This window comes from Molothrus aeneus, chromosome Z (genome assembly GCF_037042795.1).
Source record: "Molothrus aeneus isolate 106 chromosome Z, BPBGC_Maene_1.0, whole genome shotgun sequence".
Lineage (NCBI taxonomy): Eukaryota > Metazoa > Chordata > Aves > Passeriformes > Icteridae > Molothrus > Molothrus aeneus.
Genome location: NC_089680.1, coordinates 51,109,886 through 51,128,319, shown reverse-complemented (window position 1 = coordinate 51,128,319; position 18,434 = coordinate 51,109,886). Strand labels below are relative to the sequence as shown.

The following is an 18,434-nucleotide window of genomic DNA, read 5'->3' as shown; positions in this document are numbered from 1 at the left end:
TAGATTCCACAAGAAAAAATGGATTACATAAATTTTAACAGAACCCAAGTGAATCAGCTGTAGAGTTACGCCTTTGCAGATGACAGAGTCAGAGATACTGAGGAAAAATTTAGAAAGAGAGAGATGACCTTAAATATGGTGATACACCAGGCAAAAGAATGCCTAATCCACCAAGTCTGAGCACCAGACCATTTATCTATCTGCTGAAAATACATATCAGCCTTCCAGAAGATCCACTGTTCAAAGATCCCAGTGTCCTCAAAAAAAACCTGGCAGGCATTTCTGGGAAAGGTCATAGAATATAAAGGACTTCTCTTCAGTTATTCCCAAGAATGGCTTCCTTCAATCTATGCTATATGCATATATATGCATATGTAAATCCCCAGCAGCAGTAATGTATGGCCTAGCACTGTAAAACTCAAAAGCAAAAAAGTCTGGAAATTTGTATCTGCTTGGGTATAGACTGTACTACAATGACTTGGAAGACATTAGCAGTAATAAGGCGATGAAAAGCTGCGAATGCTACTCTCCGTAACTTCCGCATTTGTGGAATATTATATGTGGTGCATGACACAGATTTTCTCCTTCCCCTGGCCTTCCAAGGGATCACTACACCCAGTCAATCATACTTATCATACTTATCTACACCCAGTCAATCATACTTATCAATTTCAATCATATTTATCATACTTTCAAACTTCTGGTACAAGAGAGAGAAGCTCCACTGTTTTGCTGATAGCAAAGGTTTCAGTCTGTTGGTAGAACCAAAGAATATTTGGTGGGAACCAGCACGCGGAAAATTTATAGAGCTGCCTAAAGATTCAAAGTCAATGGCTGCATACTAATAGCAACGATATTTCATTCTGAAATATTTCTGGGCATAAGTAAACAAAACCAAAACTTATTTATAATGTTATCAATCATCTATTTTAGGAGCATTTTTATCATTTTACTTCTGCTATCAGGGAGTAAAAAACCCTAGCTTTTTCAGGGATATTTCAGATCTCATTTATTTTGGAATTTCCTAGACTTCCTCTAACTGTTCATGTTTATGAAGGTGACTTAGAAGTCAATCTTTTCACTACATATTTGTGTCTCTACAGAAGACATCTCAATCTGCTTCCCTGGAAACCACTTTTTAAAATCTTCAGAGTCCAAAACAATTTGTTCAGTTGCTGAATGCATCAGTGTTACCCTTTTCTTTCTCTGTCCAGCAGTGTCAGAGACACAAGAGTGTCTCCCCAACAGTGGCTGTGTAAGTGAATCTCCTTCTTTCCCAGATTGCTCCTTCAGGTGAGCACACTGTACATTGTGTGGCAATTCTGTGGTTGTACAGACACATTTAAACATGGGTCTGCATTTGCCTCCACTACACGCTGTCATCTTCCAGGCAACCTCTTCTAGCTATGAGGGTTGGTTTTCTGCACATGCACCCTCCTTTCTGTGCTATACCATCTTTTGTACTCCATGTTGAGGTCATTTTGGGAACAAACTAGCTCATCCTTGATGGAAACATAAAAGGAAATGTATAATGGTGGTAACTTCTGCTTAAGACCCTCTCCTAGGACACATAAGGAAAAACAGAGTATGTATTATGAGGTGGATTTAAATTTCTTCCTTTCTTTCTTTTTCTTTTCATTATTTATTTGATTATATAGTTGTCCCACTACCATGTCACTTGTCAAGTAAGGCAGCAAGCATCTTTCAGCAGGACCTGTCCTCTTATTTTGTTCTTGTTCATTTGTGCTTTGTTTTTCTCTGAGCCTAGGAAGGTTCAGTCCTGATGGGAACTATTAAGATGTACCACAACTTAATTAATTTCTAAAATAACCACACTTACAGTTAATGCAACTTGAGAGACAACACTTGTAATTACATTTTGATTCCCCCAGATTTCTTACACTAAAGATGCTTGAAGCAGAAAACCAACAAAGATACCTTAGTAGATCTAAGTGTGAAAGAGATACTAGAATTTCCCATTTACAAGTGATTTTCTCTGTGTGCAAAATAGGTGATATCTACTTTTAAAATCCTTTCCAGTCTTATTGGTGGTTTCTTCTGTTATGAAAGGTGGCCTCATTCTGTTTTTCAGGAAAATAACATGACATTATATTTATTCCAGCCAAAATTCTGCAGTATATTGATCTAAAAAACCCTTTATATGAAACAAAAGATGTTAATATTGTTAATATTTTAGGACTGGTTAGAAACATATAAAATCTCCCAATGCCATTCCTCACATTGACATCTTCCATATTATTTGATCATGCTTCATTTCTGAAACAAAGACATACATCATTTGCTGCAAATTAATATATTTAAGTCAATATGAAAGTTATTTACTTGCTTACATAATTATTTTAACTTCTATTATTTCGCATTGCATAATTGCTTTGTCCGTGCATCTATTGATAGTGCAATATTACACAACTGATAGTGTAATTTTGACTCATGGTCAGCACTATTCCATTCCAAGAATCTAAAAGAGGTTAATAATTTTGGATGGGGATCTGAGGAAAAAAAAAACAAGGCGAATTCCCTTGTCAGTAAAATCATAACATTAATATCATCCTTTTTTTTTAATTGGAGGAGATCAGTTGAGTTTGTTTGCTGTGGAAATTTAGAGTCTGTTTAAATGATGTGTTAAGCACACAAAATAAAGGCTGAACGTCCTGTGCTCTTGAATAGTTAGTAAAAAAAGGTTTGTGGGCATTTATGTCTCTCCATTTACATGTGTTGTTTGATTGGGGAAGAAGGCAAACAATCCTTATCACTGACATCTGCATTCTGTACCCCTCAGGAGAACCCTCTGTGAATCGGCCTCCCTAACAGCTGGAGACTTGACTTCTCCTGACTAACACACACACACACACACTTTCTAGGAAGCACTGAAATACTGTCTAAACTAAATAATTTGGAATAGGACGTGAAGTCTGGGATTCATTGTTGTAAAAACTAAGCAGTTGGCTCAGATGCCCTTCCAGACTCAGTGGAAAAATAGAAGGAGATTAACCTTTGCTTCATGTTTTTGCTTCTTCAGGCTATAGACAAAGGGAACTGCATGCCAACCGTTGGGATCACTACCTCAGATGTCATATTTGACTCCTCAGCATCTCTGGTCTAACACATAGATACTATTTAGAAATTTTGCTGCTGCTCCATCTTTAGTTTCTACAGAATGCATCCTTTTACCAATCTTTTCTACAACTTATGCCACATTATCTTCTCTGATCTCCTATAGACACATACTGTATTTCTCTTCATCTTACAAATTGCTGCTTCTAAATTCTAGTTTGTTGTTCAGACCTTTGATCCTATTTTTCCTTGCTGAATGATATAATATTTTATCAAAGTTTTAAATTACTATTTTCAATACGCCCTTTCCAAATTATTCTCTGTTCCAAAATTCATTCTGCTTCTCATGCTTCATTTATTCTGACAATGGTCTGAAAAGTGTGATAGTAGCAGAAAAAAATATACACATTTTCCTACATAAAGTATTGTAGACATGCCCTTTGAGCACCCTATGCTGCTGAAATTAAAGTGTTTTTTGGAGAATGACTTCTACAATGATGTGTTCTTTCGTAAGCTGTGCAGATATGTAAACATGCCATTCACATGAATTTAATTTCACCTCTCCTCAGCCTACTTGTTTATACTTAGCTGATGAATGCCTCTGAGCATGATCCTGTCCTTGTATGGCTTTGAAATGGGTAGCCAGTGGGCAGCTTAGCAAGGGACACTGTTGCTAACAACACCTTGCCCTAGCAGGTGCTAGAATAGCTATGGTCTCTAAGCATTCCTCATTTGAAGGTACCTCGCACATTGTTAGGTAGGACATGTCATGAATGGCATATGCTGGAAAAATACAATGTCATTGGTAATGCTGCTAGGTGCTGGCTCCAGAAGCTCAGTTTGAGCTTTTATTCTTTCCTTTCTCATCATACCTATATTCCTCACAAAGGTGGCACAGAGCCTGAGTGATGTTATGAACAGCAAGTTTTAGCATATTGACCCACTCTACTAACTTAAACACCATTACAGAGTTAAAGGTTGCACACAGGCCAGATTGTACAGACTTCTTTTAGACTGAGTTTTAAAAGGACACCTATCTCCATAATTGATGTATTGGAATTTGGAATTTTGGTCAAATTTTATTTGATCTTGGTATTGTTAAAACACAGAGGTCAAAAACTATTTGATCTTTATGTGACTATACCAATAAAACAAACTAACTGTGTTACAGCACTCCATAATTATTAATCATGTTATCTTTTCAGTAATAGTGCAATTTAAGCTTAATTTAAAATTATGTCTTAGGAGTTCAAAGGAAGCAGCAAAGCAAGTAAAGATATTAGGCCTCTTGTTTCAATGTGTGAGAAGCGTCATCTAAATTTTTCAAGTCAAGTCTTGGCATTAGCCAGAGGGAACTTGGCTCTGCTCAAAGGAACAGACTTCTTTCAATGTCAAGAACAATCCTAGAGTAAAAACTGTGAACACAGAAGGCTGCATTGAACCTCTGGGTAAGAAACAAACAGAGCAAAAATTAACATTTACCTGAGCTTTTCATTTTTTCTGACCATTGCAGACATATCAACATGTAGGCCATGACTTCATGTTGCTATGTACTCCTTCAATGGAACAGAAGAGTTACAGAGAAAAGAAATTCACATGCAAATATATTTTAAATTGAACTTGTGTCCCGTAGAGAAATCAAGGTATCTATTTTTTAGTATAAATCTTGGAAAAATCTCTGCTGCACAAGTCACAGTCAGACTGTATGCTAACTGTTCAAAAGATTTTGCCAATTCCATAATTCCTTGTGTCCTAATTTTGAAGTTCAAAGTGCAGTTTGGGGGAGAGTATTACAGCTTTGACTCAAAGAGGAGAGCAGGAAATACAAAATTGCCAGTAAATTTTAAACAAGAAGATATAAGTTTTTGTACACTCATCTGTGACATGGTTGTTTGTGAAAGGCACTGAGAGGATAAAGTTCTTCACTCCAGAGGACACTGGGAACACAGTGTATCTGTCTCAGCATGCCCACATAGCCTCAGCAACCCCAATTTGAATGGTTGCTTCAATTAAGAAAGCAGATGGTCATTTCTCCATGGTTTACTTCCCACTGGTGCTAGTGCTAAATGAGGCAGGTTTTAACCATAGTTATGTAGTAGAGAAATGGAAATACTAAATATTATTGCCAAACATATCAGCTTGGAAAAGTAATACTGCTACTGAAAGTTAGTTGCTTCTGTTGTTTAAAAAAAAATTAATGGTTATACTATATGCTTTTGAAGTAGCTAGTTACTCACAGAGTACTTGCAGCTAATTCTTGGAAGGCTGGCTAGCCATACACTGCTGGCTTTAGTCCTTGTTTCCAGCTCCTACATCACATGAAAGACAACTAAAAATACATTAAATACTTCTCCATACAAGCAAGTTTAAAAAATGCTGCAATAATGTTAGGTGCTGAAAGTAAAAGTGTGTGCAAAGTTATGAAGAGAAACAAAGGAAATAAAAAAAGATTACAATCTTTCTGCTGAAGTGTGGTCTGTGATACAGCAAGAGAAAACCTTGACAAGGTTCAATTTCACAATTTCAGCATGTTTTGGGTTTTACAAAACTGTATCAGATACTGAAGGCTAATCACAGATCTGACTAATATTGTTTGTTACTGTTTGGCCTATGCATATCCACCTCTCAGAACACATATGCCAAGGAAATAATGTAATGACAGTTATGTTGAGTGTCCATAATAATAAAAAAATAATAAAAGAAAAACAGTAATAGATGCTTCCCACATGCTAAATGGTTTATGTGGAAATTTAATAAGCTAAAGGTGCTAGTGTATATGACTGGAGAGTGTACTTTACTGGAACCACAAATAAAATGTGCAAACACAAATTAACAACATATGTGATTGGTAAGGTTGGAGCTGGCTGCAGTTTCTGAAGCTGTTTGCCTGCCTAACACAATAAGATAATACAAATTTGCATTACATTCTAGATTTATGTCACATTTGCTTTATAGTCCTGATTTTTATTTATACTGTAGGCTCACTGCAACTACCAGTTTAGTTTTTTTTTTGTTTCTAGCCTTATTGTTCCCTCAGCTGAGACATCTGTACACTTTTGATAAGAGTAATTCTTATTAAGAACTCAACTTGCAAAATGTGTGATGCTGGGAGGGACTAGAATCAAGGATTACTCACCTTAGACCAGTCTCCCATTCTCCAGACATAGCATTTGGAATAGTCCTCACAGTCCTCTGCTTCTTTAGGTCTTGTGGACAAAACACATTTCTTGCGTGGATTAGTGCACCTCACAGTCCGATGCCGTACTCCCTTACCACACTTTACAGAGCACTGTTGGAAAAAAATGGTTTTTCAGATTTCTACAAAATTCCCTTACCCCATTTCATCCCCTTCTATGTGACTTCTGTCAGGTCAGCATAAATATTTCACAGCTTCAGTGATCTCCTAACTTCCAACCTTCAATAGCATCAATACTAGATTTATTAAAAAAGAAAAACTGAACAAAAATTCTTTAGGGGACAAAATGATAATTGATTCATTTTATCCCAAAATTAGATAAAAAATTACTTGCTTAAGGACAAAATAGTGTTTGGAATAAGAAATGATCCAAGAAGTCATGATTAAATGAATGCAAAATTTTACACTAAAAATATAAGGCAATCTTTCTTCTTCCAATGAAATGAAATACACTGAAAGAAAATCAAAATAACATTCATAGGAATAAGATATGAAGTAACTTAAGAAAAGCTCTGTTAGTGTCCAACAGCCTTTTTTGAGAGGAGGAAAAAAATGCAGAATGGAAAAGTAAATATTCCAAAACGATGCAAGAATCCAGACTGAACATGAAAATTCAAAGTCACTATATAGTCAGCATGTGAAAGCTCTTTTCAAGTTGCTTAGAAGGTCCTAATCTATGGGGTTTTTTCACCATTCCCCCTTACACAGCCAAAAATGACGCCATTTCCTTCTCAAAACATTATCACTACTTTTGATCATCCCACTGCTTGCAGTTCAACTCTCCTGTGCCAAGCTGATTATAACCACAGGAAGCAGTAATGGCTAGCTTCCTACATAATGGTGATAGTAGGAATGGCCATGGGAAATACCTCGCTCTTCAAAAAAATTTATTGCTCCCAACACAAACATGCTCTGTCATTTATCATCTCTCAAGTAAAACAAACTGACAAAACAATCTTGATTCTGATTTCTTTTACTCATCTCTGTAAATGGATGCCTTTCTTCTCACAAGCTCTCGCATCATAAAACTGTGTACCACACCAGAAACTGGTGTTACTTATATCTCCTATCTCTACCTTAGCATGTGCTTTTCATCTTTGAAAACATTCCCTATTTGTTAGCTCTTTCTTGCTTGGGGATCAAGGAGTTCTGCTGAGTAGAGCAATTGAAAGAAGGGACTGCACCCTCATTCAGAAGCTGCTATACGTATTTTGATCACAGAGGTATTCATCGCACAGCTTCTAGTATGGGAGGCAATCAGAATTGCCTTTACTCTTTCAATGAAAGGAGAAGTTCCAAATAATCCTTTCATCTTGTCCAGATGGCAGTGAGAACAATACTCTTCTTCCTCCAGTTAATTTTAGAAGAAATCAAAGATGAAGAAAGCCAAATGGACAAGCACATTTAAAGACCTTAAATTAATAAAGCTTTTTGAACAATGATTACATTTTACAGCAATACTTCAGGATGTAGCATATGTGAAATTGTGTTATTTACAAGCTTATTTGTCTATTGCTGTTGGTTTGGAAAAAGAGCAGAAAAGAAAGAGGAAGGGAAGAAGACGTCCTTTTTTTTGCCAAAGGCTCCCCTCAAAGCCTCCCTGAAGCAGATGGCATCACTCATCTGCTGATCAACATCCCTTGGTACAAAAGTACATCCCAGATGTTTCCACTCTGAACCCAAGGTCTTGTAGCTAGCTGATAAGTGGTGCCTTAATTCTATTTCCCCCAAGTTACCCACTACTGCACACAGGACATACTTGATTATACGTGCTTGAGAACTGGCCAGAAGAGACTGCAAAACATTAACTAGGTAAGATGCAGTAGCTCTACACAGCTGGTTTTCCTAGCCCCTGAACCCTTTGCCGAAACACTGCACGAGAACCATGAAAATCATTAGGCTGAGCTGTGCCACTTGATGCTGAAAAAAACCTTATTTCCAAAAAATACCAAAGCACAAATAACGACTATGGAGTATTTGGAGTATTTGGAGAATATGGAGTATAAATAAATGCAGCACCTCAGACCAGACTCCTGCCTCCCACACCGTCATGCAGTCCTGGCCTTCACAGCGCTGTGCAGAAGCAGGCTTTGGCCCCAGACAATCCCTCTCCCTAGCTCTGATCAGGGTCCCATTTCTGAGCTGCTGCGTGCAGGCTACTTGTCTGTTCTGGGTGCCTTTTCCACATGTCCTTGAACATGGTGTCCATTCTGTCATCATCCATCTGCAAAAAAGCACAGGCAATGTACTAATACAAAATCAGGAGGGAAAAAATACCTTCACATCTTATTCACTTATTCTAAGTGTATACACCCAAGACACACTTGCATCTTTTCAGCCTCCTTTTATTGTCATTTTGCTAATGGAGTATTTATGAATCTAACATATATTAAATTTCATACGGTATTAATTAAACCCTAACCCTTCCCCAGTCCACTACCCCTATGTTTTCAAACTACTTTCCTTTAATTATAATCCCAATCAGAAAATTTCCAAAATATACATACATAAAGATGACAGATCCCTGATCAGCCTGCCTGTTATTCTCTGTATGTCTATCTATCTCAAGTGTATGCCAAGCATGTGAAGTCCAGCACTCCTTGAAAATACTGTGTTGCAAGAATCACTCAAGTGTGAAAGACTCATTGCCCTGGAAAAAGCACAAAACCCCAAAATTCTTCATGTTCTTCAGAGTAAAGCCTAACAGGTTGCATGGCTTAAATCACAACAGCAGGGGAGGCTGATGCCGTTTGGCACAGACCACATACCTAGAGAGCAATTGTTCTAGAACATAATTTTCCCCAGATGTTCTGTAGATCCAGATTATGGCCATGTGCCTTTAAAAAATCAAACAGCTCTGCCCCTGATGTTCTGTCTCCTGAAAACACAAGAGTTTTCAAGGAGACTTAGTTTGCAAGGAAAGTTTTTAGGAAACTGATATTTAATAAAATTTTTTCAATCTTCTGTCATGCATTTGTAGCAAAAAAATAAAACACCTAACTGAGGAGTTTTTTTGTTGTCTGTCCAGATACATAATTTACAAATCATGACCGGTCAAGATGATGAAATACACTTCAAGATATTTCTTCATAGGCCCATAGCAAATAAGTATTTAGATGCAAGTGTATGCTTTGGTAACATTTCTGCCTGAAAGCTAATAAAATTTTGTAATCATCATTTAGAATGTTTAAAAAATTGGATTATTAAATCTTTCTACATTTCTCAGGACAGCATCTCTGAGTATCAATTAGCAAAATTTTAAAATTGTCACTTAAAAAGCTGGAAAAAACACAGAATACTGAAAATTTATGGTAGACAATGCCTCAGAAAAAGATCAGATTATTCCATTTCTATCCATTAAGTAAACAGTGGTGCTAATAAAACAAAATAAAGGTCTTCTCAAATATGCATATAATGAAGTTTAAATAATCCCTCCAAAGGGTAATGCCCTGTTTTGGGGAAGACCAAATGTCAGTTGTTTTGTCTTACTTAAAATGTATCATACTTCATATTTTATCAATTTCAGTATTCATCCTTTCCAAGAAAGCTATGCCTTCTTGTTCACTTTACATACTTTCTTCAACAGTATTTGCATTTAATTTATTTTGCATTATTTTCTTTAAAAATGCCATCTACCTGTCCTCCAGATGACTGCAGCAGACTGATCCTAGTGCTTACTCCTGAGGATGCTAGCCAGTTCTTGCTAGTTGCTTTCCCCTCCCTTGAAAGGTGTAGACTTGCTCTAATTTGCTTTTAAAAAGTACATGCAATTCTTGAGGACCTCCTTAAGAAATAATTTTTAGCTGCCAAATGGCATGACTCTGAAATGGGCCACTGTGCTGACCTGGTCAGCCAGTGCAAGGAGCAGGCTGCCAGCTCAGCTGCAGGAACACCAGTGGGTGGTGGGTGGGCTTTGCTTGGCACAGGCTGCACATGGACCTGCCTCCTGCCTCCTGCCATGCTCAACCACCAGAGTCTAGTTCAGTCTGTTTGTTGATCCACATACAAGGACTTCCCTCTCCTGGGGTGAGAGGAAAGACAGGAGTGAGGGGCAGGCTCGCTACACTTCAAGCTGCATTAACATGAAAAAAGGGATAAACAGGGATTTATTTATTTATTTACTATTTAGGGTACCCAGAGTTTATCCAGAGCTTTAAAGACACAAAGCTTTGCTTCAAAAAAAACCCCAGTAAAACATATCATTAATTAATATGGGATTAAAATCCATATATGTCTTTATATATACAGCATTTAAGTTTCGTAGCACAGATCAGCCTGTGAGAATACTTCCCGAGGAAAGGAATCAACTGCTTTACTGGATAAGAATTTATTCAGACATGGTGCTTACGGACTCTCTTTCATTAAAACTCAGGAGAAACAATTTCCAGCATTTCTGTTTTCCCTTCATTTTGCATTATAATGTTTTGAATGAATGTATTTACTGCCCATTCATTATGAGAAGCAGTCCACTGCTTTTACATGGCTTTTACCTCTAGATATTATAGTTTAATTTAACCAAATCACTATTACCTTGTCTGGCAGGGCTGTTCATTGCACTTGCGGATCTGTGGTTCAGGTTTTGTTAAATATTTGCACTTCTTGTTGTCCACAAGACTGATATTCTTGTTCATAATCTTTGTGCAAGAGACGGTTGTCTTTCTTTCACCTAGAAAACAGAAGAAGCAGGTATTTGAGGAAACCAAGAATATGCAAATTGTTAAGGACACAGATAGAGCTATTTCATATACAGTTTGGCTAAAAGAACTGAAAAACCAGTGTAAGAAATTCAAAACTAGCAGGGAATCTGAAAGAAATCCTACAGTTTGTAGGAAACATTGTGAGTTTCTAACCTAGTCTTTGCACACCAGCATTAAGAGTTTTTCTGCTTTACTCCTGCAACTAGTTATAGGCCAAACCCTCACTCTTACTGGAATATTTTTCTTTCTCAACCACTGCAACTCCATCACTGAACAATGCTTAAAGAAAATTACAAATATGGTTGTTAATTACTACGTAAAATGAGGAAAGAAATGACAAATTGTGGCTGGCATTTAGATAAAGGCAATCAGCACATGAATCCTTCAGCTGGGAGTCTGCACTATTTCCCATGAACAAAGAGGTCAGATGACCTGATCTGCAGGGTCAGAAAGCCGTTTAGGAAGCAGGGTACTGCTGCAGAGATGAAGTGCATGCTGTGTACAGAGTCCTTGTCCTGATGGTGGCCTGGAGCCTGGTGTTTCTTGAACATGGAAACATTAGAAATTAGAATTTAATGTAATACTCATCACAAGTAGTAACTTGCAATTAGACTGGAGCCTTAATTTTACAAAACTAGCAATCCTTGAATTCAGGATTTCAGTTAGAACCATTTTTTCTTGTAGTTACTTCTACTCTGGAAATTTACTGGCAAAGGGGCTGTGTGCAGGAGCAGGGCAGGCTTAAACATGAACATTCACCCAAGGTGAAAAATCAGCCCGTGGATGAAGCAGTTATGTTATAAATGCACACTATGTGCATGACCACTGCTGACATTTTTACAGAGGGCTTGTGTACGTGACAGCACATGCAACTAATCTATCATATCACAGGGTTTGAAATGTTTGACAATTCTTTCTGCACTTATATATACACATGTATGTATTCATATTCTCTCCCATGCAAAGAAAGCTTTTCTGCAACACAGGAGGTCACAGACCAGTTACATATGCAAATATACACAAAACCACATGGCTTCATCAATAGTTGTATCCTCACACATGCTTTGAACAATTAAGCAAAACTATTGATAATTTTATTATTATTTATTCAAATTAATCAAAATATTGATGTTAACTTTTAATCACAAATAGTTGGACAGGGTAAAAGCTGCAGTATTTTGATTTCATTACTGCTTGATATTTAAGTCAGAAAGTAAAAGGAAAGTGAAAATAGTTTTGTCTAAAGTAAGAAAAATCTTTCAGTAGTATTTCAGAACATTTACCTTCTAGGGAACTTTGTAATAACTCAGCTATTTTAGACAATAACATAAAATGAAGACCAGTTACAACAGAAAAAAAAATTATAAACATTAGAGTCAAACATTTAAATATTTATTTAAGCATGAATATAGAATAAATTATTGACATACTGCATTTTAAGATTTCTGCAGATGATAGAAATATTTAGAAATATCTGGGGCAATAATAACAGATTGTAGTAGCATTAAAACTATTCTAAAAATACATCAGGAAACTGTAAAAAGTGTGAATTCACAAGTAAACTGGGATGCACTATTAAGAATCAGAGGATGCTACTAGCACCATGAACAAAATACCTTCTAGGGAAGAAGTTTTCCTACCAAACCACAAAAAGCATGTTTATGGAAACTACAGCAATCTTTCATGACACCAGGATTGTTCACACAGTCAGAGGAGCTAGAACACTGTGTTCTTTATGCTGATGTTATGAGAAGGAAAAGCATTTCCAGGCTTTCCTATTCAATCACAAGGTGCATGGCAGTTCTCAGAACTGTTGGTCAGAGCAACCACGACCATCAAAGCTGTCAGCATGAAAGACAGCTATCAAAAATTACCCACGGACTAACTGCACAAAGTGTGAACACATCACTGTACATGGCATTTATTTTAAAAAAAACCCTATCTGAAGTGTTTTTTAAGTGTAAGTAAGTATCATTTTAAATAACATCTTCTAGAAAACAGTTTGAAAGACTTTTGTTCCATCAATACTGTTCATATTCCAATATTTGTTTTCAGAACCATATTTTGTTCTTCCAAAATCACTTTTTAATGTTTAATAAACTCATGAAAAATATAATATCAGCATACTAATATCTGGTGTTGCAATATTTGTTCCATATGTTTTTGGATCATCCTCAACTCATGTTACTAACTGTATTATTTGATCTGAGACTGGGATTCAGCTTTGCTGTGGTTTGAAATGTCTCTTACAGATCATTTATCTTCAGTAGTTCCAAATGCAGAGTGGAATGCACTTTCTATTCTTTTTCTAGCTCTTGCACTTGTATTTCTTCTTGGCAACTGTGTCCTGAATTTGCTTGTTAGTCTAGATTTTGTTCTGTCATTACCATCTTTTCCTACTTTTTAAATTTAGTTTTAATCTCATCCTAGAGCTATCACAGTATTTTTAACACAATCAGAAAGCATAAGACTGACATACGTCTACATTGTATGGAAACATACAAACCACAAAGAGGATATTAGTATAAATATACAACATTGACCATCAGAATCCTAATTACATATAAACATACATAGTGTTTATACATATAGGTGTGTATTGCACACACACATTTGCACTATGTATATACCTGCATATTGTATGCACATAGTCGTTTTTCGCGCGTGTGTGTGTGTGTGTTTGTACATTTTCCTTTTATTTTACCTCCTCCACATACAGCATCACAGTCTTCCCAGGTAGAATGTGTCCACATGAAAAGGGGCTCTGGTACTTTAGAGCTCTGATTTTCAGGGAGAGGATCCAACGGGATTGTGTATTCATAGTGTAAACCATAGCTCTGGTCATGGAAGAGCAGCACCTGCAAGATACAAAGAACAAAAACCTTCCTACATACAGAGACACTATGGAAGACAAGCTCCAAGCTGCAAGTAGATCATCTTGAAAAGTACAACAGAATGACTTGATGCACTATTGCCTTTCAGCCCTCCTAACGGATTTGCTAGAATAAACTAATTAGAGTATCCAAATAAAGCCAATGGAAGAAAATATTTTGCTTAATTAAGAAAAATCCTTTAATTTAAAGGATTTGAATTTTATGAAGACCTTTGCCATCATCTCTCTGTTTTTCTTTATGGTGGCTATTAACTTTTCCTATCCTAAACTGAAATGCATAGAAATTCCACTTTTTCACAGAGAATTTGGTGATTGCAATTCTGAAATGGTGATGCTATGCTATAGTCAGCCAGAAATTTCAGAAAAACACCTGAAAATAATTTGAATTTCTCTCCTTACTTGGCACATCAGCTTTTTATGACATTTGTAGGAATGCTGAGACCTTCAATCCTGCCTCAACAACATAAAGATCGCTCTTGGATTTAAATGCATTTTTTTACAAGCAGGCTGACAGACCTCTCTCTCCTAACCCCCTCCTTCCCACATTCGTAAATATATATGTAAACACAAAATAAGGTATGCTTTACACAGATCTCATTCTCTTGAGGAGTCTGGAAAAAATATTAGTTAGCTATCCTATATCATTAAAAATATCATCCTATATCAAGTAAAAAAACTGAATTGTCATACCAGTAAATGTAAGGGTGATGTTGTGGGACCTTTGGCTGATATTTTCTCCCAGAGACCTCTCCGAACATAATGGACTGTGGTCCCAGCAATATTGAATGTTCCAGAATGTTCTATCTTCCAATCACTATTGATTGACTGTTTTCCAGCATCCCTAAGAGCTGCAAAATACATGAAAAGAACCCAATATAAAAGGTGCCTGTTCAGTAGTGATTTTCTTCTCCTCTCACTTTCTGTTCAGATAATTTAAAAAGTAGGTGAAATTCACCTAACTGATTGCAAAGATATTTATGGATCCTACTTTACATGAACTTCAGTTGATATGTGCTTCAGAAACACCTTCTGGAGGGAATGCCTGGCAAAATTGTATGTATTTAACATTACTTCAAATTAATCCTTCAAATCAGCATTTTAACGCCTGTGAAGACTGACAGGCTCTAGCATAACTCATAATTTAAACACTGAATTACTTTAAGGCAAAGGGAACAATATTCTCTGTTCCCAGGGTGGCCATTTCTATAATACATTAAAGCATGGGAAACACAATTTTCACAAGGGACTCTTCAAGATTTGTGGAACTAAGCTAAAACTTTTTTTTAAAAAATTCTAGTTCAAAATTCTTTTCTCTCTAATAACTACACTTGTCTTTTCTGCACCTTAGAATTTGAGAAGACTTTATACACTTTCACCATGTAATTGCATGCTTCTAATTAATAGGAAAAGCTTCTTCTTTTTGGCTGAATCATTTCTCATGTTGATCTAATTTATATTTAAAAATATGATGAAGCCAGACAAGATATATTCCATACACTGAAAACAAAGAATTCCACATTAGTAAAATTGACATTTTCTATAGTAAATGAAATAGATTCTTCAGTAAATTATTTGTAATTTTATTTTATTTTATTTTGGTCCATTTTATTTTGGTATAATATTTTATTTTGGTCCAATTTGTTTTGGATAATCATGTGAAGTAGACTTGAAGACACCTTCTGTACAAGAAGTTTTACATGTCTGACTTCATTGAAATTGCATGTTTGGCATCAGATTGTTGTAAGAGAACATCCACATGTTCCAAAATTTCCCTTTTTAAAGTTGTAAGTTAATGTGAGTCATTCCTGTAATCATGTCCTCTCCTATTCATATTTATACTGTTATGTTTTGTTTCTATGGGAAACAATGGCAACAGGCCTATGGGCTGGCAGGAATCCAATTGAATAAGACACCACTGAAGTGTACAACTGCAGCACTGTGTAATAGATGTTAAGACTATAAAATCCATTAACACTGTATAACAGTCTTGTACTAAAAAGAACCAGTGATTCTACAAGATTTAAAAACCAGTATTTTAAGTTAAAGCATTCAATTGTTAGTGGTAATTAAATTCTATTTAGTGTTCAAACTGTTAGGGCTAATCCTCTTCTCAGTGGAGAAATTAAAAAAATACTTTCGAACGTGCCAAGGTCCAGCCGGGTCATGCTGCTCAGATGGAGCAGCATCCTCTCCCCAGAGAGCAACAGAAATCATTCTGTCTGGTCTTTAAAATGAATGCGTGTGCCATAGCATGCAGACATGTGCAGGAAACTGGAATCCCAGCTCAGAATACAGAAATATGCCAGATCTTGCATTTTCTGCTTTCAGATTCCTCATATGAGTCACTGGTCTTAGAAAAAGTCAGAAAGTGTGTCCTCAAGCCTTAAATGTGGATTTGGATTCAGACAGTACAGCTTCTGTTCTTGACTCTGTCACACCCCATTTTGTAAGCAAGTTCACTGAGTTTTATTCCATGCTGTACATATATTCCTATTCTTCTTAACTTTTGACAGAAGAGTTTACTCTGTACAAGGTAACCCAAAATAGGAAGAACATTCAGAACACAAGATATCCTCTCTCAGGTAATTCAAGCAATAAATCTACACTTGAAAAGACCACCAAAGAAAACTTGGACTGGGAAAGCCTACCACAATTGTAACCACAACCACAATTTCAGTGCTAAACCAAGGGGACTAATTACAACTGTATCTCTGTTGAGCATAAAACAGCCATCACAACAATGGCATTTAAGTGAAGGTGATGAGTGCAATGTATTTTTTAATTACTGCACCAAGACTATACACCTGTCTAATTTTAATGAGGTGTGAGAGGATACAAAGCCAGACAGATACAACAAATCACAGTTCAGCTATTGCATCTCCCATTTCTCAGTCGGGAGAAGCAGTACCCTGGTTCTGGTCCTCCACTTGGTAAATCAGTACCTACTAATAATTTTTTTTTTTTTAATACGGACAAATCGCTCTACTGTATTAACTTAATGAATCTTGTTTTCTGCCTTGTCTAAAATATAGTCATATTTCAAGAAAAGTGTCAAAATAATGTCATTTTGACTGACCCTCACTTTTCTATAGAAAATGTAGAAGATATCTGAAATTCAATTCCAAATGAAAGTATAGTCACTGATATTTTTTGTCAAGGAAGTAATTGCTTCACTTCCATTCAGGTTATCAGGTGTCCCTTCAATACATATTAACAACATTAAGACTTGAAATTTAAGTAATTTTTGAAAACAGCAGGGCTAAGGCTGACTGATTGCTAGTTGCCAGCGTCCTCTTCATTATCCTATTCTCTTCAAAAATAATGCAATAGTCCTTGTTCTTCAGCCAGAGGGCACCTCAGCAGGCTGCCATGATTTTTCAAATATACTTGAGAGTGGCTTGATAACTACATTAGCAAGCTCCCTCAGGACCATGGGATGCATCTCATTAGGTCCCATATATTTGTGTATGTTCAGGTTCCTTGGGTGGTCTTAAAACTGATCCAGGATGGGAGGAACTTCATTCCACCATTCCCTGCCCTGGTACTGAGGGACTTGAAAGATATGGAAAAAGTGTTTACCACTGAAGCTGAGGCAAAAAACTGTGAAGCACTGCAGCCTTCTCCACGCCCACCATCATTATATTCTCTTGTCTTATTTTTCAGTGTGTGTTGTGGGTGTGTGTATTTTCTTTACTATCTCCTTTCTGACTAAAAACCTGTAGAAACCTTTATTAATCTCCCCATTCCTTGCCAAAATCAGCATTATCTGTGCCTTAGTTTTCCTGAATGTATCCCCACATATACGAGCATCGTCTCTATATAGTTCCCAGGATATATGTTCCTGGTTCCACTGCCTGTGCATTCCATTCTTACACTTTGGTTTTACCAGGAGGTCCGTTCTCACCCATGCTATTCTCCTGCCTTCCTTGCTTGATTTCTTATATGTTGGCATAATCAAGAGCTTTTGCAATCTAGGAAAAGTTATTATCCTTAATTGTGACTAAAAACTATTACCCTAAATCTTTAACGAACTGGTATCCTAAATCTTTAACGAGCTCTGTTTTGCCCTGGTAGACCCAAGGGCAGTTTCCCAGGTGCTACCATCTACCAATTCCTTAGACAACTGAAAGTTCGCTCTCATAAAGTCCTGGCTTTAGTCTTCACCTGGCCCATATCCCTAAAAATCATGAGTTCCAGCAGGGCATGATCATCTCAGTCTAGGCTGCCACTAACTCTCTAAATAGCTCATCTGGGTTGGGAAGAAATCAACAAGGTCCAGGAACACCATTACTTGGGTCTATAGTTTTGATTTAAAAATTATCCTCAGTACACTCCAAGAGTCTCCTGGACTATTCACAGGTTGGTGCGCTGTTTTTCCAGCAGACATCAGGTTACTGAGATTACTAAGCCAGATCAGAGACTGCAAGCATGATGATTCCTGTAGATGAAGTAAGAGCACTTCATCAACAGACTTTGCTTGGTTAGGCAGCCTGTTGTAACCCACCAACCAAGAAGTTTCCTTTCTTGGCCTGGTCTTTATTTTTTACCCCTACGCTCTCAACCATGTCCTGAT

General features: G+C 36.8%; 1 protein-coding gene across 1 annotated transcript in view; it reads right to left on the bottom strand.

The window, feature by feature from the left end:
- Positions 1–18,434, bottom strand: part of ADAMTS19 (ADAM metallopeptidase with thrombospondin type 1 motif 19) — a 130,645-nt gene that overhangs the window by 13,710 nt on the left and 98,501 nt on the right. Inside the window, exons 17-21 of the mRNA XM_066569073.1 lie at positions 14,552–14,709; positions 13,673–13,826; positions 10,802–10,937; positions 8,291–8,495; positions 6,212–6,364 (exon numbers count right to left, since the gene is read on the bottom strand). Of these exons, the coding sequence (XP_066425170.1) occupies positions 6,212–6,364; positions 8,291–8,495; positions 10,802–10,937; positions 13,673–13,826; positions 14,552–14,709 (806 nt within the window). The remainder of the gene's footprint in view (positions 1–6,211; positions 6,365–8,290; positions 8,496–10,801; positions 10,938–13,672; positions 13,827–14,551; positions 14,710–18,434) is intronic.